Raw genomic sequence first — 21,803 nt, forward strand, 5'->3', positions numbered from 1 at the left:
AGCCCAAATTCCAATTTTTATTTCTCTGCCCTGTAATACTGTTAAAAATTGTTACCATCTATTCCTCTTGGCAGCATCCCCCTCCCAACTACCTAGGTTTCTCAGTCTTATGTGAGCTCAACTTAAGACTCAGCATGTAGCTTCAGGTAAAAGCTATTGTACAAAGAATATTGGGCTCACTTCAGTGAGCTTCCTGTCTTTCTGCATCTAGAATTGTCAAATCCAGCTGCCTTAGAGAATTTCCAAGGTCTTCAAATTATTTTGTCCTTATTTAGCTTTTCATGGAAAATAGCATTGGTTTCCTATAAGCTGTTCTATCTGCCAGAGACAATATTTCCTCAGTTTTTTTTCTTTGTATTAAAACTGTTTTCTGAGATGCATATTGTGCAAAATTCTATACCTGCCTCGGAATGAGAGCATGTGATTGTCAAGTTTTTGGTTAAGCTACCTAGATAAATGGAAGTACCAACTTTTATTGGTTTTACATTTGCTTTACTATTTTTGCCTTCAGTTAAATATATCATGATTTCTTCTATTTTTTCCCAAAAGATTTATTTATTTATGCGTAGAAGAACTGGGGTACAGTCCAGAGGTGCGTGGGGGGAGAGGATTCACCAGAGACAGAGTGGGGGGAGTAGAACAGGCAGATCAACAGAAATACACTGATGAGGGGAGCAGCGGGGTTGTCAGGAGAGGTCTGCTATGCCATGTGGGTATCTCCCTGGCTGGGGATTGAATTCGTGCTACAGCGGCTGTGGCTAGCTCCACCAGGAAGGCCCAATTTCTTCTATTTTATATATATTTTTAAATCAAGGTGCAGCAGTATATCAATGATATCTTTGATGAATATTGTGGGTTCAATGATTTTTTGGAATATTCAATGATATCTTTGGATGAATATTTTAATACAGACGCTAAAAAATTAATAAGCTACTAATATTTAAATTTCTGTTAATAAAGTGTTACAGTACCTGAATGCAAAGTGAAACCTAAATTTAAAAAAGCTGTACTTATAACTGTGAACATGAAAAAAAAGTATGAAGCGAGACCTTTGCAAATGGCATATAGTATGTCTCTGATTTTACCTTCATTTTCTCTTAATTAATAGGCATGGTTTAATGGATCTTTTTGGATGATTGTGGAAAAAGGAAAATATTGTCTAAAAAACTGTCTACATGATTTTTTAAAAAAAATTCATTTATTTATTTTATACAAGAACCGGGGTACAGGCCAGATACACAGGAGGTTGAGAGGACTCACCAGAAACAGAGCGGGGAACAGAACAGGCAGACTGCCGAAATACACTGCTGAGGGGAGCAGTGGGCGAGACAGGAGAGGTCTGCCATGCCATGTGGGACCCTCGCCGCTGGGCCAGGAATGAACCGGCACTGCAGAGGCTGTGGACAGCTTCACAGAGCGTCTCTTAACCGCCTGTGCCACCAGGGGAGGCTCTACATGATGTTTTTATGTCTATTCATAAATATAACTAGATGTGTAATTTCTTCCATTAGAATTTATAAGAAGGTTATTAGCATAAAGGAAACCATCTGCCTACTGTAATGAGAGAAGTAAATGCTAAGTCCAGAATCAGAAACAAAAATCCTAGATTCCTTTATGTTCTCCTTTGCTAATTGTAATGAAAGACCTGTGGGACTGTATTTTTAATCATATACGTGATGGGAGATCTTAATAGTCAAGAAAAGAGGATCAATCTCCGACTTATTTGTTCTTTTATCCTCTGTGGTAACAGTAAGTATGCACTCGCAGATCTCCAACTAGATGGGCTTAAATGACCAAGCGCCCCACTGGTGTCTCTGAAATCCACACAGGACATGCTTTTTGAGGGCTGCTCCATCCACTCACTAGAGGAGCAGGGGTATGAAAAGCAGCCAATTCCTTTGAGTCAAAAAACTCTTTTGAGGTCTCACCAACCAGATGATCATGCTGAACCTTTCCTCAGACTCCACTTAGGTGATTCCACTTAGCTTTTTCCTTCTCTCCTCCACTCACTCATGCCAGATTTGTATTGTGATCTGTCAGCATTCCCTGGTTCTTCCCTTCCCAAATTTTCTTATAGGCAAATTTATTTTATACAAGAACCGGGGTACAGGCCAGATTTCTTATAGGCAAATTTTCTTATAATTTTCTTATACTGGAAATCCAGTACAGCATTTTTTTTACGGGAATAAAATTCTTGCATATTTAGTCATGGTTTGGTGCTTGCTTCTCTGAAGACCTAGGCTAACACATTCTATTATTTCTATAAAAGGATACAATCATATGAAATCCTAAGGAGAGAGAGGATGTTTAATATAATTTTATTGACAAAAACATTGCAATATTGCTAGATTCTTAAGCTTAGGATAATTGAAACTTCATGAAATTGAGAACTAACCTCTCAGAAATGTGTGCTTTTATCAGTTTATTGACCATGGGTATGCAGACTTGCTTTCAGAAGGAAAGAATTATTATTATTTTTTAAACATTTTTTTTTTAAAGATTTATTTATACAAGCACTGGGTACAGTCAGAAGCGCGGAAGGGTGAGAGAATTCACCAGAGCCAGAGCGGGGAACAGACAGGCAGACTGACGAAATACACTGCTGAGGGGAGCAGTGGGCGCGGCAGGAGAGATCTGTCACGCCATGTGGGACCCTCGCCGGCAGCCGGGGATCGAACCAGTGCTGCAGAGGCTGTGGACAGCTTCGCAGCCCAGTGCTCAACTGCTGCACCACCAGGGGAGGCCCAGGAAAGAATTATATCAGGAACTGATATTCAAAAAAAAATGTTAATTTACTCAGGATGGTCAGTTTGCTGTGAAATATTAAGCAGTCATATTTGAAATAGCTATGGATACTTAATAAGAAGTTAGAATGTTTCTGAAGTTGTGTTGACAACTGATCTATTATTGAAAAGCAGAACTATCCAATATAATAACTAAGTATTAAAATTTGTTTTTTACACGTTTGGTAATTGTTGCTGTCAGTTCATATAACTTATAGAGGAGTACTTATATTTTCTATGGTACTTTTCTTTGCAGAATCATAGTGAAAGATACGTTTTCATTGTAGAGTGGTATGATCCAAATGCTTCGCTTTTTCGACGATATGAGCTTTTATTTTACCCAGAAGATGGATCTGTTGAAATGGTAAGAAGTTGGAAGAAGTTCTTTGGTAAGAAGTTCTTTGCTAAGAAGTTGGAAAAGGGAAGTTGGGATCAGGAGAGGAATAGGATTGCCTTCATATAGTTGCTTCTAAAAATGCATGCATCCACTTATATATTTTAGTGGGAATTATTTTTTTTTGTATTGGAATGCCAATACAAGAAGGTAACTTTGTGCCTTTAATTTTAATGTCAAAATTAGGAGTTACTATTTTTTGGTTAGAAAACTGAAATGGCATTTTGTTTTGGATTAAGCAATAGTTAATAAGTGGTTACAGAAAGAAGACTATAATTTGCCTAAGTATGTTGCCATTACTGAAAGCTGTTATCTCTACAAAAAGCCAGGCTGAAGAAGAACAGGCTAAGTAAGTTCTTTTATTTTTGTTCCTTTCATTAGTGAGCCCTCTTAATGGTGGACCTATTTGGTATTGGGATATTATGTAGGCAAAAAAACCAAAAAACAAAAAACAGAAATTTGGCATTTCTCTGGGATTTCATCAGTACTATTAATAATTTGCTGAAATGATTTGACAATAAATCTCTTCAGGGTCTTCTTAAAGTATTAGATTTATATAAGAAGTTTTTTATATTATTACTGGATTTGACTAGGAAATACAGAAGTTATAATACAATTTATGATTTGTATTTGTAGCAAAAAGAAACAGAATGTAACCTATTTTTAAGAAAGCAAGATTCAGAACTATTTCTAATTTATAAGATTAACATTCCTCATTGACAATTATTTATTTTATTGTATTGTTTTTGATTCTAGCATGATGTAAAGAATCATCGCACCTTTTTAAAACGGACCAAATATGATGGCCTTCACTTGGAAGATTTATTTATAGGCAATAAAGTGAATGTCTTTTCCCGACAACTGGTGCTAGTTGACTACGGGGATCAATATACTGCTCGCCAACTGGGCAGTAGGAAAGAAAAGTAAGAAGATAATTGCATAATCTTTTTTTCTTTATTGAACCATCACAAATGAGTTTTAGTACAAAGTTCTAATTTCTGGTTGCTATCTTGTGTTTTCACAATGCAGATATTTTTTGGTGTTTCAGTTCAATGATGTGACATTTTTAGAATTTGATGGAGCAGATTCTGTGATTTCCACTTCAGTCAGAAAACAAAGTGATGCCCCTGGTCTTAGGTAGTGATTATCTTCTGGGAGGAAAACACAAGCATTTATCCATCACTTTGTAAAATGAGTCTAACAGGGATCTGAGAGTACTTGAATATTACAAGTCCAAAATTGAAGGTGTACTACCTAAGTGATGTGAACTTGTGCTGCCAGGCCACGCATGGCCTACTTCTTATTGGTTCCACTATAGGATGAAGTCTTGGGTTTCCAATTGTTATAGGGAGAATCCTCTGTCCCCCCTCCAGTGACATAATACAAATTCAAGTTCAGATTTGTCAGATAGGCAGTGCTGTCATGCCCTCAGGGCAAAAGCAACTTTCATTCTCTTACTACCAGGTCTCCATTTTTCTTTTACTTCTGTAATAATAATTATTTGCTATGTAGTCATTTTATTTTTAAAGAAACATTTAAAAAAACCCTTACCCACCATTTTCAGTTTTTTAAAAAAAATATTATATTTTTAAAAGATTTATTTATTTTTATACAAGAACCGGGGTACAGGCCAGATGTATGGGAGGGTGGGAGGATTTCACTGGAGACAGAGCGGGACCAGAACAGGCAGACTGAAGAAATACACCACGCAGGGGAGACAGGAGGGGTCTGCCTCGCCATGTGGGATGCTCGCTGGCTGGCTGGGATCGAACCCGCGCTGCAGAGGCTGAGGACAGCTTCATGGCGCGGCGCTCAACCGCCTGCGCCACCACCCATTTTTAGTTTTTAGTGGAGAGGCTTCTGTGGATTACTTTGCCACTGTTACCAATGGAAAGCTCTGGTACAGTGAACTTTCCTCCAAATCATAGTGCCTTTTGTAAGACTATTTTCCTTATCTGCGGGGCACAAACACACAAAAAGAAACCATGAGAAAAGAAAACAAAAGAAACCATAAACTTGGCCTTAGATTGGTGTTTTAGAAGGTATTTTAGATGCTTAATGCAAATGTGAATACCTTGAATGAAAATGTAAATGGAATATAAATTAATATGGATTAAAATTTACCAATGTCTTTAAGTGGACAACATTTAAAGAGTCCATAGTGCTGTACTATCTGGGATGCTTACAATATAGCAATTATTTAGTTGTCTCTGTCACATACACATATGCTGCAGTTTTTGCTCAATGCCTTGATAATATAGGAAAAACACATTTTTATATGGTTCTTTGAAAATTGTTGCTTACCAGAAATCTCTATCCTGTCTGAGCTTTGTGAAGATTGAACAACTTACTCTTCATTGCTAAAATGTTTATTTAAAAAATTGTTATTTTATTAAATTTTTTTAATCTTTTTTTTTTATATCATTGTTCATTTTTGTACACTATTTGATTTCTCCCCTTGTTGTAAAGCAACCCCGATACAAAACGGGGTGCCTGACTGTGGGTCCTCACCCGCGCGCTTAAAAGGACTTATCAATGCTCTACTGCAGGCACACGCGAAAGGTTAATAAAAGGTTTATTTACAAGGGAAGGGGAAATGAGGAAATGTACAGCTCAGGGAGAAAAGTGGGAGACAAAGTTGTAAATGAGTCCTACCTGATCCTCCGATTAGGAATCCCAAATGGTGCTCTGAGAGCTGGCTGCAAGCCAGGAGCTGTGAAACCAGGAGGCGAGCGATCGCGAGCCCCCCAAGGCCCACGTGTTTGGTTTTTATACCCAACCTGGCTGCTTAACTCTACCCTCAGGTCCCAGCCACCTTCCCTTTGGTGGTGACGGGATTTGTCTTTCCCAGTGTCTTGATGGCTTTAGTCTGGAGTGGGGGTGGAGTCCACAAAGCCTATATGGGATTAGCTCAGGACATCATTTCCCCCTAACCCCTTTATGTATAATCCCCATAATTTTCCCACTACCACATCATCTTTGAACTGTCACCATAGTCCCTTGAGCTCTTTCCTTCCCCGATTTGACCCCACTCCCTGCCCTTCTCCTGCTGTTTGCCTTTTTAGCTTGCCTACAAGTTTTGCCTTTTTCCTGACCTGTTGTTGAGTTTCCCTGTTTCACCTGTAACTGAAACCATCCAATGTTTTCCTTTGGATTTATTTCACTTAGTATAATCCCTTCCGGCTCGTCTATGCTGCTGCAAATGGCATGAGTTTATAATTTTTAACCACTGAGTAGTAGTCAATTGTGTATATATATCAAATCTTCTTGATCCATTCATCTGTTTTTGGGCATTTAGGTTGTTTCTATATCTTAGCTATGTGAATAATGCTTGTAGAGTCAGGAATGGACATGGTGCAGGTTTTCTGATCCCATGCTGACCAGGTAAAGGAGGAGTCCTGGAGCCCTCAGTAGTTTTGCAGGTTTTTATTGGGATTACCAGGTACACGGCAGGCTGGGGTGCTGGGGGGCCGGGAGGCTGGCAGTCCTCCCAGCCCCCAGCAGATCTTCACTGTGGGCTCTCTGGCCTGCTCTCTGGCCTTCTCTCTGACCTTCTCTTTCGGCTTCTGCCTCGGCTTCTGCTGGCGTCCCGTGAGGCCGCCCTTAAAAGCCCAGTCTCAGCCCAGGTGAATCCCATCTAGATAGGCCTACACCCTATTCCAGGTGCCCGCCCTCAGGCATGCATTCAGGACTGCAGGGTTCTGTCATCTAGTCATCTATCCTAATGGCTGGAGGGCAGAAAAGCCTGATACCTTTTCCTTACCCTATATGCTAAATAGTAAATAATGCTACATTTAAATAATGTAAATAATGCTACAATAGACATAGATAGGAATGCAGGTTTCCTTTCAAATTAATGTTTTTATGGCCTTTGGATAATGTGCTTATGTCCTAGGAGTGGAATTGCTGGGGCAATATGGTAGATCCATTTTCAATTTTTTGAGGGTCCTTCAAAAGCTTTCTATGGTGGTTGGACCAGTTTGTATTGCCACCAGCAGTGTAAAAGGGTTGGTTCCTTTTTTTCCACATTCTTGCCAGCATTGGTGGTTGCCATTTTTTTTTTTTTTTTTTTTAATATGGGGCCATTCTTATCGGTGCATTGCTAAAATGTTTTAATGTAAAAGAATGATTATCATTCTTTTTTGGTATGTTTTTGAGAGCATTTAATGATGCATCCCATGCTTAGATGCAGGCAAGAGAGTAATGATGTAGTAAATTATTACACTAATGGCCCCTAATGAACCATACCTTCTCCTAGTAATTTTGTCCTTCTCTACTCCCTTCTCATACCGCTGCTGGACTTGATCATGTGACTTGCATTGCCCAATAGACATCAGCAAACATGACTCAAGGGGATGTATGATAAGTGCTTCTATGTCTGCAGTATGTGGTTATGTATCTAAGAAGCCTGATTTAGCCTCCTTATGAATGAAAGACCCACAGGAAAGAGAAACCTAGCTGTCCCAGCCTCACCTAACTCCCAGTGGAGCCACCAACCTAGTGAAACTGTGTGAATGATTCAGGGTGAAATCACTACTCAGCCAACTTACAGCATCTTGAGAAATTGTTGTTTTGAGCCATTACACTTGGGAGATGGTTTGTTGTGCAGTAACAGAATACAGCAGCACTATTAATGTATTTTTGTGTTCCTTTTGTGTGGTGTGTCCTGATGCCTCTCTTATTTACCATCCAAAATATATTTTAGTTATTATCTATTGAACAAATTAAGCAATGAAAACACGACACAGGGAATTATTTAGAGCAATTACTCATAGTAATCAACCCCTACAATCTCCTGTAGGCAATTAAAGAGAAAATGAAATTGCATTTTAAACTAAGTTCTATTGAATTTATATCTTTCATGTTGCTTCTTGTTCACAGAAATTGATGACTGCTGATGTGTTTTATATTTTCCTTTAGAACATGGCTCTGAAATTTTCGAGTTTAATGTTGACAACTTATGGGCTAGTTTGGCTTAAAATATTGAAATAGTGTGAAAATAATCAATTTTTAAAACAAAGTTTTAATTATATCTTGGTGAAGCCATAAAAATGCCATGTTGCTTATTTGTTTCAAAATAAAAGATTGTGTGGTATAGCATATAAGAGACTAAGATGAGCAATTTTTGTTAATTAAAAGTTTTAAAATAAAGCCATAAGTTATAAGTTGTATCTGAGTGTAAGTAACAGTGTTTGAAGTATTATATCCTTACCTAACTTGGTCTCATTGGTAAAAAAAAGCAAGAAGAAACCAACCATGGAAAGGCAACTCGAATTCCTGGAATTAATTAGTGTCAGAATAGCTGAAAATAAAGAAGGAAAAGTAGCAGCAATTCTTTACCATAATTTTGCATGTTATATAAACTCAACTGCTCCAACTATTCTCATCTTTAGCTTGCATTTGCAAATATTACTCTTGAGGATTTTGTGATTATCTGCCCTTTAAATAATATTAATGGCATTAGTTGTGTAGAAGTAGTACAGACCAGAGAGTTTTGGGAGTGGGTGTTTTGTCCAGATGATAACTGACCAGCTGTGTCACCTTTGGCAAATTACCTCTTTCTTTGAGCCTCGTTTTCTCATGAGCATTATGAGGGCACTCAGGTGGACACCATCTACAAATTTATTAATTCTGTGATGTCGGAGCCGGGCGAGCCCATTGCTCTGCTGTATCTTCTTAGAGAAAGACGTGATTTTTTAAGTAGCACATATTTGCTGTCCATATACATTGTCAGGTGAGAAGACATCTCTTTCTGTAAGTATTATCTCATTCATGCTTGAATAACTTGTTAATACAAGAATTTATAATTATTTCAGCAGTGCTGAACTGACTGCATAGCACATGTATATAAAGTTTGAGAGACCAAAAATCAAGACCATAGTATATTTGTTATAGGACAGGGAGAGGGGCACCCCAGACCCCCACAAACCTGCCTATTCTAAATGGGTTCTGCCATCCGCCGCATCAACACAAAACATATGACGCTTTAATGGGAAGGAACTTTAATAAAAACTAGGAAACAATACAGGTAAGGCAAAGAGTCTAGTTTCTAAATGAAGCACCCAAAGTTACCCATCCCCTCGTGGGTAAAAGTCCATCCATATGGGAATGGTGCAGAGCAAAGCCCCAAAGCCTGCTAAAAGTCTAAAGCATCTTCCAGTGGGGACCCACAGAGAAGGGTCACAAACAACCGGACAAGCCCGGAAGGAAAAGAGCAAAATCAACATCAAGATAAAAGCTGCCATGGTCACCTCCCCACGGGTCTCACCCACATCTGTGTCACCCAGTCCACGACCAAAAGACAAGCGCAGTTTCTTCACATGTCTCTAGGCTCCATGCGCCTCTTCCAGGTCTCCTGGCTCCATCCTGCTTCCTTCCTCAGTCTCTTCCTGCAGCTTCTTCTTTTGCTGCTCAGCTCCACCCTCCCTTGGGTGGGGCAGGGAACCTCCCCCTTTCCTGGGGACCACCCTGTTGCATATTTAGTGCAACTTTTTAGAGGTTTATCATCTCATAAAGCACATTCTAAGAAATAATAATTTTAAACACTCATGTTTTCTAGTTGGGACATAAAAATGTCACTTTCCAGCTTTTGTCTGTATGGGAAGCCCTTTATGTCTCCCACATATCTGAAAGAGAGTCTTGTAGAATACAATATTCACCACTGACAATTTCTGTCCTTGAATATTTTGAACATGTCATTCTACTCTCCCTTTACCCTGCACAGTTTTTGAAAAGTCTCGTGGGAGTACCTTACCTGTTTTATTCCCCTTACTTGCCTTTGTCTTGAATTCCAGTTAGATGGTGGAATGTCTTGATGTAGGTCCCTGTGTTTAGATAACCTAGATGTTTGTTTGTTTGTTTATTTAATATATATATATTACATCACTTTTCATTTTTCTACAATGCATGCTTGTGTGCTTTCTCTTTTCAGGTGCAGTCCCCATAAAATTCCTACCACCAATACACCTGTGAACTATCACTGAAGTCCCTTGTGCTTGTCTTTTAAAATATTCTTTTAGTATTCAGTTCCTTTCTTAGTTTGGGAGGTTTTCAACTATTATGTCTTCAAATAAGTTTGCTGAGTATATTTCTCTCCCCTTTCCAGGATTCTTAATATCTTTGTTTTTCCTAATGGAGTCATGAAGTTCTCATAGTGCTGCTGCTTTTTCTTTTTTTTACATCTTAATTCTCACTCTTCTTTCAACTAAGTAATTTGTGGATTACTGTTTTTGAGAGAATACTTGCACATGCTGATTTTTAATGATATATATCTGAAATGTATGTAATGTTTAATGCAATATGACTTCAATAAAAGACAATTAGAATGTTTTTCCTTAAGCTTTTATTATTTGTATTAGATTGCATATCTAATTTTGATTTCCATGGGGGAAAAAAACTGTAAGCTTGTGTTGTAAGCTTAAAGTTTTTAAGAGACCTTTCATAGACTTTTTTTTTTAAGGTTATTTATTTATAAAAGCACTGGGTACAGTAAGAAACACAGGAGGGTGAGAGAATTCACCAGAGCCAGAGTGTGGGGAGCAGAGCAGGCAGACTGACGAAGTACACTGCTGAGGGAAGCAGCGGGTGCAGCAGGAGAAGTCTGCACGCCATGTGGGACCCTTGCCCAGCGGCTGGCGGCTGGGATCGAACCGGCGCTGCAGAGGCTGCGGACAGCTTCTCAACCCAACGCTCAACCACTGTGCCACTGGGGAGGCCCTTTCATAGACTTCTTTATAATTAAATTTGATATTTGATGATCTAGGATGATAAGGAAACTACCACTGCTTGGGAATAAAACGGCTGTACTATTTTTATTTTCAAACATTCTTTATTTCTCTACAGAACATTAGCCCTGATTAAACCAGATGCAATATCAAAAGCTGCAGAAATAATTGAAATAATAAACAAAGCTGGATTTACTATAACCAAACTCAAAATGATGACGCTTTCAAGGTAATTTGTTAATCATTTTCAGTTATAAATTGTCTGGTTTTATTTTTTTAAATCATCTATCATTCATATCATTGCTTAAAATAAAAAACCTCCCACTGAATGTCAAAGAATCTTACCAGATGAGGAAATATAAGACAACTGGTAATGAGATGCAGAAATAATTGAACTCTAAGCAAATAGGAATTGTCAGATTATACATGTCTCATTAACTAAATTTTGTTTTCTCTAACTCCATCTATTTTCAGAACACCAATGGTTGATAATTGTAATCTCTTCTTAATATACAGGTATATACCTTATATAAAATGATAGAAGAGAAAATGAATATTTAAAGATTTATTTTATTTATGCATATAAGAGCTAGGGTGCAGGCCAGAGGTACAGGGGAGGGGGTTTGGGATGAGAGGATTCACCAGGGACAGAGTGGGGAGCAGAACAAGCAGATTGACTGAAATACACTGCTGAGGGGAGCAGCGGGCCAGACAGGAGAGGTCTGCGCCATGTGGGTCAGCTCCCTGGCCAGGGATCAACCTAGTGCTGCAGTGGCTGCTGATAGCTTGGTAGTGCTGAGACTTAACCACTTGTACCACCAGGGAGGCCTGATTAATTATTTAAATCTCTCTCTCCTTCTCTTTCTCTCTCTCTCTCTCTCTCTCTCTCTTTCTCACTCTCTCGCTCTGTGTGTGTGTGTGTATACATATAACTGTTAAGTATACCTGTTGACTATGAAAAGTGATGCATTCTATCTGACCAAGTATTGTCTAAGTTATTGGATGAGAATGAGCCTTACCTGTAGGTAGGGGCATGAGTATAGCAGTTAGGCAGAGCAGGCTCCATCTGCATTTTTAGGTTACTTCACCAGGGTTTTTGTTTTTGGTCAGGTGTCTTCTCACTGTTGCTTCTGGATATATGGAACAGTTGCTTCTTTTGGTCTCTGTGAGAATAGGGACAATAGATAGCAGTATAAACATTCAACCCAACTTTGCTAAGTCTGATCCCTAGAAACCTTACCAAGACAGCCTTGATTTTATCCCAGCCATGACATATGCTTAATATGAACTTTTCCACCATCTAAGACCTTCCAGTTTACGTATTTTCTGGAAAGCCAGGCACCTTATATTTCAGAGTCCAGAACCTAGAGCCAGATGTTTGTAACTGGGTAGAGTAATTGAATTAGTCAGGCTTTTTACACCGCTAGCCTTTGTGGCTATCACCTGCAACCTTGATCATATTAATACAGGGGGGCGCTTGGGAATGTGACTCAGGGCACGTGTGCCTGATTGTGGGCAGCTGAGCATGAGTGTGTGCGCATGCGCAAGTATGCACATCTGTGCTTAGGAGGGAGGGGATGAAAGGGCGCCAATAGGAGAACAGCTATGAGAGAAAGATCTGTGAGACTAGAGAGAGGCAAGACCCCAAGAGAAAGCCAGAGAGAGCCCAGAGAAAGAGCATAAATATTCATGAGGGGCTGGGAGGCTTGATTGCCTGCCTTCTGGCCCACCCAGCCAGGCCTCCCTGCCTCGCCAGCCTGCAGGCTTGCCACTATACTATGCCATTAACTAGTGGATGACTCAGAACAAATTACCTCTCTGCTTCAGTTTCTTCAACTGCACTTCTGCCAGCAGAAGTGGAGGTTATAATAGCACCTGTCTTGTAAAGTTGTAAAGGTTACATGAATTTAGTATATGCAGAGTACTTTGAAAAACCCTGGCTTATGGCAAGTATATATAAAGCTTAGCTATTATACTAGTAGATACTAGTGAAAGCTGAGGTCATGACCCCTAATAAGTAAAATCTACCCAATTTCTGATTGTAACAAGAATGCTTCCTGTCATAGCAGGCAGTGGGACTGAATTCTGGAGAGCTGACTTTGAATAGTTCTAGTGAGAGTAAAAATTATGTCTAGATGCTTCCAGTTCTTGATAACTTGGCATCAAATTTCCCACGATAAACATGCCAGAGAAAATTGGTTTTTAATTGTTCATAACACCTCATACATCTAATTCATATTAACCGCCAAGTCTTGGATTTTATCCAACTTAAAAGCTGGTAAACTAGTGTGCCACTTTGTTGAATGCCAGCAGAAGATGTGAGCCATCTAGGTCAGAGACAAAGGACTTTATTTTGGTACACCAAGCAGCATGAGTGCATGTTTGTGTTAGTTTCCTTGTTTCCATGTCCTGTGGGGATAATATGATAGGGGCCCAGGTGGATGCTGTATACATGTTTATTGCATCACAGCTCAAGAGTATTGAACTTGGGTTACCCACTGTTTCATTAGCAAGAAGTAAACAAGCCTGCTCTTTGCACTGTAGAGAGACATGACCTCATCCCTCAAGTTGTTCACTGTAAACACAACTGTGGAGAAATGAATAAAATAAAGCACAGCCAGGGCTTTGCATTCTTTATATGTCCAGTAAGACATGTTGGGATCTCCAGAGAGCCATGGGGGTGTCTCCCAAAGCTCACTCAACCATCACTTCATCTTGACAATATCTGAAAGGCAGCTGTATTTCTAAATACAATGTAGGTGTGTAGGGTAAGGTAAAAAGTATCAGGCTTTTCTGCCCTCCCGCCATTAGGACAGATGACAGATCTGCGGTCCTGAATGCATGCCTGATGGTGGGCACCTGGAGTAGGGTGTGGGCATAGGTAGATAGGATTCACCTGGGCTAAGACTGGGCTTTTAAGGGCGGCATCACTGGGATGGCAGCAGAACGAATGGAAGAGCAGAGAAGCAGAGAGAAGGCCGGAGAGCTCAGAGAGCCCAGATAGAGTGAAGACTTGCTGGGGGTTGGGAGGACTGCCAGCCTTCCGGCCCCCCAGCACCCCTGCCTGCCATGTGCCTGGTAAATCTAAATAAAAAGCCTGCAAAAGCTACTGAGGGCTCCAAGACTCTTACCTCCTTTACCCCATCTGCATAGAAAACCTGCACTGTGTCCATTCCTGCTCTTTACAAGGTGGTAGACAGCTCTTGAAGGGAGATGACTAGATGGGATCAGTGACATGTTAGAAGAAAATAATGAAACTAATTAGTAATTGAGATCTTTATTTTCATTGATACTAAATATTATGAGTTTTGTTTTCTTGATTTTGTTGAATCGGTCATTTTAGCAGTCTTATTATTAACTCTTCTAAAAACTCCCCTGACAAGTTTTGCCTTGTAAAGGCAGGACAGGACACAGAGCAGGTTTTCTGATCCCATGCAGACCAGGTAAAGGAGCAGTCAGAGTCCTCAGTGGTTTTTTGCAGGTCTTTTATTGGGGTTCACCAGGCATATGGCAGGCAGGGGTGCTGGCAAGTCTTCACTCTATCTGGGCTTTCCGGCGTTCGTTCTGCTGCTTCTCGGCTTCTCTTTCGGCTTCTGCTTCGGCTTCTCCTGGCATCCCCATGACGCCGCCCTTAAAAAGCACAGTCTTAGCCCAGGTGTACCCACTCCAGCCATCAGGCATGCATTCAGGATCACAGGGTTCCCTCATCCATCCTTATGGCGGGAGGGCAGAAAAGCCTGATATTTTCCCTTACCCTACAGCCCATTTGAGGCTTTAATACATATACTTTATTTTTGTGACTTCTCCTTGCCTTCTAGAATTTATTTTTCTACAGCTGCTAATAGAAAGGGCATAAGCAATCTAAGATTTCCAAGCAAGAGATTTTTAGGTTCAAATCCCCTGTCCTTCCTTCCTTAATGCTACTTCGTTCTACACAAGTTATGTAGTTATGCTGATCTTCATTATTTTCATATGTGAAATGAAGGTGATCTTACCTAGCTTAATATTTTGTGAGGAATAGATTAAGTTTGGCTCTAGAAAGATGAATTTTCTTCCCCTCCCATTTCTGGGATGAATTTTATTTTCTACATTTGCATCGTATACTGCCATAATCTCTTTATAGTAGGAGAGGGTATTTCAGTATACTTGGTTTGAATAAGTTTGCGCTGATATAGCTTATTATCTGAACTCTCCTACTAGAACTGTAAGATCTTAAAGCATTACATACAAAATTCTCAAGTTTTAAAAGTTAATCCTTTGCTAGAGGACATTTTAATTTCCTTGTTATATTTAAATGTAGTTGAAGTTGGCTTATATTTGTCATGTACTGTGAATAGTTTAAGGCCCTTAAGAAGACGATTAGTTTCAGAGACACCTAATTTAATTTTTAAAAATTAGTCTTTTTAGCTTATTTTAAAGTCTGTTGTCTCCATAGGGATTTTTAATGGGAATATAAATTTTAAAAAGTAAATACTGATTGCCATTAATAATTATGAATTTTAAATAACTCCACATTCCTCCCTTTTTGGTGATGTTACTTAAAGCATTAGTTTTTAATATAGTAGTAAGAATACATTGATATACATTTGTCAAGCAGTTTTTAAAAAAAACCCAAGCCTGTATTCTGTCCTTTGGTGAGATTTCATTAAGTTAGAAATTAAAATTCTAGCCTAATGTCTCAAGTTTATTGCCTGTAGAAGAAAGTGATAAATCCAAAATTTGCAGATGACTGCATTTTTTAAAAGATTTATTTATTTGTTCATACAAGAGCTGGGGTACAGGCCAGAGATGCGGCGGGTGAGAGGATTCACCAGAGACAGAGCGGGGAACAGAACAGGCAGACTGACCGAAGTACACTGCTGCGGGGAGCAGCGGGCAAGTCAGGAGAGGTCTGCTGCACTATGTGGGTTGCTCCCTGGCTGGCCCGGCATCGAACTCGTGCTGCAGAGGCTGCGGATTGCTTCATAGTGTGTTGCTTAACCCCTTACGCCACCAGGGAGGCCTGATGGCTGCATTTTTGATGTAACTTATTTGATCTATAAAGAACAAATAATTACTACAACTCAAAAACAAAAGACAAAACAACTTAATTTAAAAAAAAAAGGCAGATCTGAATAGATATTATTCCAAAGAAAACATACAGAAAGCCAACAGGTACATGAAAAGATGCAAGTCTTTACAAATATCAGGGAAATGTAAATCTCAACCACAGTGAGCCATCACATCACAACTGTCAGTATGGCTGTCATCAGTAAGGTAAAAATGTGAATTGGTTCAACCATTATATGTGTAACACTATGGGGGTTTTCAAAATATTAAAGAAATAGCATATGACCCAGCAGTTTCACTTCTGTGTATTTAGCTAAGGAAATTGAAAATACTAACTCAAATATATATGCAGCCCCACGTTAATTGCAGTATAATTTATATAGCTGAGATACAGAAATCTCTTCAGGTGTCTGTTAATGGAGGAATGGCTAAAGAAAAAGGGTGCATATATATAGTTATACCATGGAATATTTTTAAGTCATAAAATTAATGAAATTTTGCATTCTGACAAAATGGACCTTGAAGGCATTATGCTAAGTGAAATAAGTCAGAGAAGGGGAAAGTCAGAGAAAATTACTCTTATGATCTCACTTTTATGAGGAAGCTAAAAACAAGCCAAGGGGGGATTGGAGCAGAATATTTGGTGAACAATCAACTTATGTACAGATCAACTAAAGGAATGTATATTAATCTGAGCTAAAATACTTACATAATTTTTAACTATTGTCATTTTGGTTATAGGAAAGAAGCAACAGATTTCCATGCAGACCATCAGTTAAAGCACTTTTTAAAGTAGGTATTGAATTTGGAGCTAATAGTGTGTAATAGAGGATATCCTGGAAAATTGAAAACATTTTATATTTCAAAATTTGTTACATGAGAATAATCTATCAAAAGGACTGGCAGTATGCTGCAACTGCATATGGAGAACTTTTTGAAATATTTTCTCTGTCTTTTTATTAGATAAGATTTCCTATCATTAAATATCTTGACCATAAGCACATAGGACGATTTGTGTAAGTTATTACAACCATGACTTTCTGTTTAGATTTCAATTAAAATTAGTGACAGTTTTACTCTGTTGAGTTTTTGTTGTGCTTTTAAACTCTTATTTTGGCAATCCCATACATAAAACTATGCTTACCTAACTGTTATATTTTAAGTAAATATTTTGATACATATTTTGTTTGTTGAAGGTTAACTGGTATGTTAAAAACTAAATCTTCATTCTAAATATTTGGGATATAATTAAATTTAAGTGAATAATGTGCAGCTCAAATTATGGCTAACAAATGAGAGCTTCCTATTGACTGACAAAGCAGTACTTATATTTCTAATAAAGGATATTAGCTAAGCTGCTATATAGCAAACATGCTGTTTGATATTATGAATAGTACATTTTTTAAGGTTTTATATAAGAAACTATGTTCTATATTATCTTAAGTTTTACAAAACATCCCCATACCATGTTAGATCTTTAAGATCTTTGTCTTTATACAATTATATTACACATCCTTGTTTAATATCTTATGTGGAGACGTATGCAGTATTTTTTACTAGATGGATGAATTAGCTTATTAAATAGATTAATGAAATTTTATTAAAAGGATGAATTAGTTTTCTAGTATTGAGAAAGACATAATAAAAGATTGGCTGGAGTGATTGGAAGTAGTTTCATGAGGCAATGACTTTTATGATCAAGCACACTGTTACCCTTTATCCCTAGTACCATACTTATGTAATCAGCCTTTTCTGTTATGTCTTTTGAGAATTCTGTATTAATAGGCTATTATAAGCTTCTTCAGGGAAGAATCTTATTTTATAGCATGTTCTGATTTATAGTAGGTCATCATTAAATGCCTGTTGAAGGGATAAATGTAGGTTTGTTTCCTTGATTTGGGTTCCTTAAATCAACATTTTTGGGACAGCTAAGACCTAGCAGAATATGTATGAGAAAAATCATGTGGACCTTTTGGGATAGAAAGAAGGATTACTTTTTGTACATGCTGTTTCATAGAAATAGTCTTCAAAATGAATTGTTTTAAAAGGGGACTGAAGGAACCATGTTGATGAAACATGGTTCATAAGGAAAGGAATTGTGTGAAATAGAGTTAATAGGCACAGAAGGACTTGCCACACTATGTTCATTTCTCCAGGAGGGTCCTGTCCTCTCATTTAGTTCTGATGAAAGAGAAGTATGGGTTTGCTTTTAAAAGTATTTTTATTCCCCATAGTAGAAGAAATGGTGGCATATTTCACAGTGAAATTTGTCATTGCTGCTTTAGACACAGAAGTGGAAAAATAAAATGAGATATTGTTTTTCCTGTCTTAGGTTACTGTGATTCAACAGAATATTTAATGGAGAACTTATGTGTGTGCTTTAATAATTTAAGACACAAATTGGCCAAAATAGCTTTTACACTAACAAAAGGATGTTTCTTGAAGGGCAGTTGACTTGCTTTACTTTATACTAGGCTAACTCAGTGCATAGTGATTGAAAGATCATTGTCATTCTTGAATTTAATAGTTCTACACTCAAGTAATTAAATTCCTACTATAAGTATGTTCCAAGACAGCATTCTCATCACTTTCTGTATCATGAAATTTTATTAGACTGCCATGGTAAACCACATGAAAATAAAAAGTAAGATTCTTCTATATTTTTCAGGCAATAGAAAAAGCATAGGTCATCAATATGCAATTTTTAGTAAATAGAATAGTCTTAATTCAAGGAAATATAATTGATTGGACAACAGTAGTGTTCACTATGTACATTTAATTAATGACCTTGCCCAAGAAAATTCACTATATCCTGAGATCATAATATCCATGTATCCCTTGGAATACTCAGTTTGTAATATATCCTTATTAAGAGAGCTACCCCAGTTGAGAGGAAAATGAAGCAAATCAGTCTTTTTACCTGTTTTATAGTGAATTGATCCAATTTATTTCAAGTGGTCCTGTTATTGCTATGGAGATTTTAAGAGATGATGCTATATGTGAATGGAAGAGACTTCTTGGACCTGCAAACTCTGGACTGGCACGTGTAGATGCTCCTGGAAGCATCAGAGCCCTCTATGGAACAGATGGCATACGAAATGCCGCTCACGGTCCTGATTCTTTCGCTTGTGCTGCCAGGGTAAGGTGTTGTTAAAATATTTTAGTTTTGTTAAATGTTTGATGTCAAAGAAAAGTATTTCTGTTATTGTAGTAGATTTTTACAATTCAACTAGCAGTGGCAAAGTCTCTTGACCTTTGACCTAGGATTAAACAGTGTTTGATGGTATATCTTCCTTGTGAAGTGGTAACTGGGTTGTCTTCAGGATAGGTTTTCTCCAATTAAAACCATTGTCACCCCATTTCCTGTTGCCAAGAACCTTAAATTACTGAGGTTCGTAAATATTTCTGTGATTGAGTTCATGAAAGAATACCAGTTTATGGCTAGTAAATATTAAAAAAGACATCCTGTGATGTCCCTGATTCAGATTTAACACTCTGTTTTCCAGCTTAACATCCTTTTACCGCCCTCCTCATATGTAGCTGGCATTCTGAAGTTTCCCTACAATTACTACTTATTTTAAATTCATGTAGGTAAGATATTTAATGTTGAATTACCAGACTGAAAGTTTGTTCTTAGGATCATGAGAAATTTCTCAGCTAATTTAAGATGTTCATGTTTGCAATGAAATAATATTAGACAGTTTCATAAATGAGTTTTAAAATTTTTTATAACTTTATCAAACATCTCTTAGCTTTCCTTTCACATTAGCCCTTGAATCTAATCATTGTGGTCTAAACCACTGTTGTATTTTGTCTGGACTACTGCAAAAGCCTCCTGATTCATCTGCTTACCCTCAATTTATGAAAATTTTACCTTGTTCAAGTAAAATTAACTATGCCCAGAGTGATCTTATTTTAAACAAATGAGATTAGAGATTCAACTATTAAAAGCCCTTCATGTGAATTTTTGTCTCTTAGGCAATAAAATCTAAGTCCAAAGCTCTTCCTCATTGGTCCCTATCTCTCCAACTTGTTCTCCAACCTATCTCTCTCTTACTCTGTCCCAGATATTTTGACTACTTTGCTATTCATTGAATAGCATATTTCTACCTGATATATTCAAGTAGCATCAAAGAGGCAACATAATTGGAAGGGAGTAGGGAAGGGGAGAGACTGATGAAGTCACAGAAATAAGATATTATCATCTGGTCTTATAGACTATGGTAGTACTTTTGACTTTTTCTCTGAGGAAAATTGGGAGTCATTGCATGATTTTAAGTGCAGGAATGACATGTTTGGCTTGCCATTTAAAAGAACAGCTCTGGCTGCCACGTTGAGAATACACTATGGAAAACAAGAGGGCAACAAGAGTCCAGTTAAGGGGATGAATGTTACTATAATTCAGACAGATGATGAGTGGACCAGGGTAGGAGAAATGAGAGGAGTATATTTTAAAATGCATCTTAGTGGTTGAAATTTAAATGATCAAGATTTCAGATTGAATGTAGAGTATGAGAGAAAGAGAGCGAGAACAAGGATTACTCCAAAGTTCTAGGCCTAAACAATTGAAAGAGTAGAATTTACAGAAACTAAAATGAGGAAGGTTATGACTAGAATCAGTATGGATGGAAAATCAGGTTATATTTTGGACATTGCAAGCTTAACGTGTGTTAGTTATGCAAGGAGAGGTGCTTAGTAAAAAATTAAGTATATGGATTTAGGAATTAGGGAGGTCTGGAATAAGGCATAAGTATGGGGGTCATTGGCACAGACATGGTATTTAAAACATGAGACTGGTTGAGCTTAGCAAGGGCAGTGTATAATTGGAGGAAAGAGAACAAAGATGGCAACTTTGCTCTAGTAAAACATGGAAGAGGATAAATCAGCAAAGGACTTATGAAAGAGATGGAAAAACCTGAGCTAATTGTGTCTGGAAGGCCAAGTGAAGAAAGCATTTTAAGAGAGAGAATGATTAGTGTCAAATGAGACAGATACACATTTCCTCTGCTATCTGTAAGTGCAAAGATCTTATTTGATGGCTTATTTTTTGGGTCTGGAAATGCTCAAAATTTTTTTTATATAAGTTAATGGTAATAGTGTTCTGAGGCCCGCAAAATAACCCAAATACCAATTAATACCAAACAGGAATGTTCTACTTCTGCATAGCAGGGGGAAACCTATATATCAAATATGAAAGGGACTAGAATTGACCATTTGATTTTGAAATACAGAGATCGTCAGTGGACTTGGTATGATCAATGTCAGTGAATAATTGGAGGCAAAACCCTGCTTGCAGTGGAGTTAGAAGAAAATTAGAGAATGGGAATTGGAGATAGTGAATATGATAAACTGGTGGGGAGCAGGGAAGATGGTAGCTGTGAGCTAAACACTTTTTTTTTAAAGATTTATTTATGCATGTAAGAGCCAGGGTACCTGCCAGAGATGCAGGGGGTAGGGGTGAGAGGATTCACCAGAGACAGAGTAGGGAACAAAACAGGCAGACTGACTGAAACACACTGCTGAGAGGAGCAGTGGGAGAGACAGGAGAGGTCTTCTGCACCATATGGGTTTCTCCCTGGCTGGCCAGGGGTTGAACTTGTGCTGCAGAGGCTGCGGATTGATTCATAGTGCGGTGCTTAACCCCTTGTGCCATCAGGGAGGCCCGCTAAACACTTTTTATAAAGACACAAAGAATTACAGATATGAGAAATTGATGTTGGGAAAAGAGGTAGTACTGTCACTGATTTGGTTAATAGGAATGGAAATTAGAACCCAGATTGACTACACTGGTACATGGGGGTCTTCTATAGCAACTTTAGGGAAGGCAGATTATGTGGCATAGATGCTGATTCT

At 38.2% G+C, this 21,803-nt stretch overlaps 1 protein-coding gene across 2 annotated transcripts in view; it reads left to right on the forward strand.

Annotated features, from left to right (window-relative positions):
* NME7 (NME/NM23 family member 7) overlaps positions 1–21,803 on the forward strand; it is a 184,551-nt gene that overhangs the window by 31,704 nt on the left and 131,044 nt on the right. For both annotated transcript variants that reach the window (XM_037506532.2, XM_054693494.1), the window contains exons 2-6: positions 3,040–3,147; positions 3,934–4,100; positions 11,020–11,130; positions 16,692–16,742; positions 18,882–19,089. In XM_037506532.2, coding sequence (XP_037362429.1) covers positions 3,040–3,147; positions 3,934–4,100; positions 11,020–11,130; positions 16,692–16,742; positions 18,882–19,089 — 645 coding nt within the window. The remainder of the gene's footprint in view (positions 1–3,039; positions 3,148–3,933; positions 4,101–11,019; positions 11,131–16,691; positions 16,743–18,881; positions 19,090–21,803) is intronic.

Source organism: Talpa occidentalis, unplaced genomic scaffold (genome assembly GCF_014898055.3).
Source record: "Talpa occidentalis isolate TD23 unplaced genomic scaffold, MPIMG_talOcc4v2.1 talOcc4.12, whole genome shotgun sequence".
Classification (NCBI taxonomy): domain Eukaryota; kingdom Metazoa; phylum Chordata; class Mammalia; order Eulipotyphla; family Talpidae; genus Talpa; species Talpa occidentalis.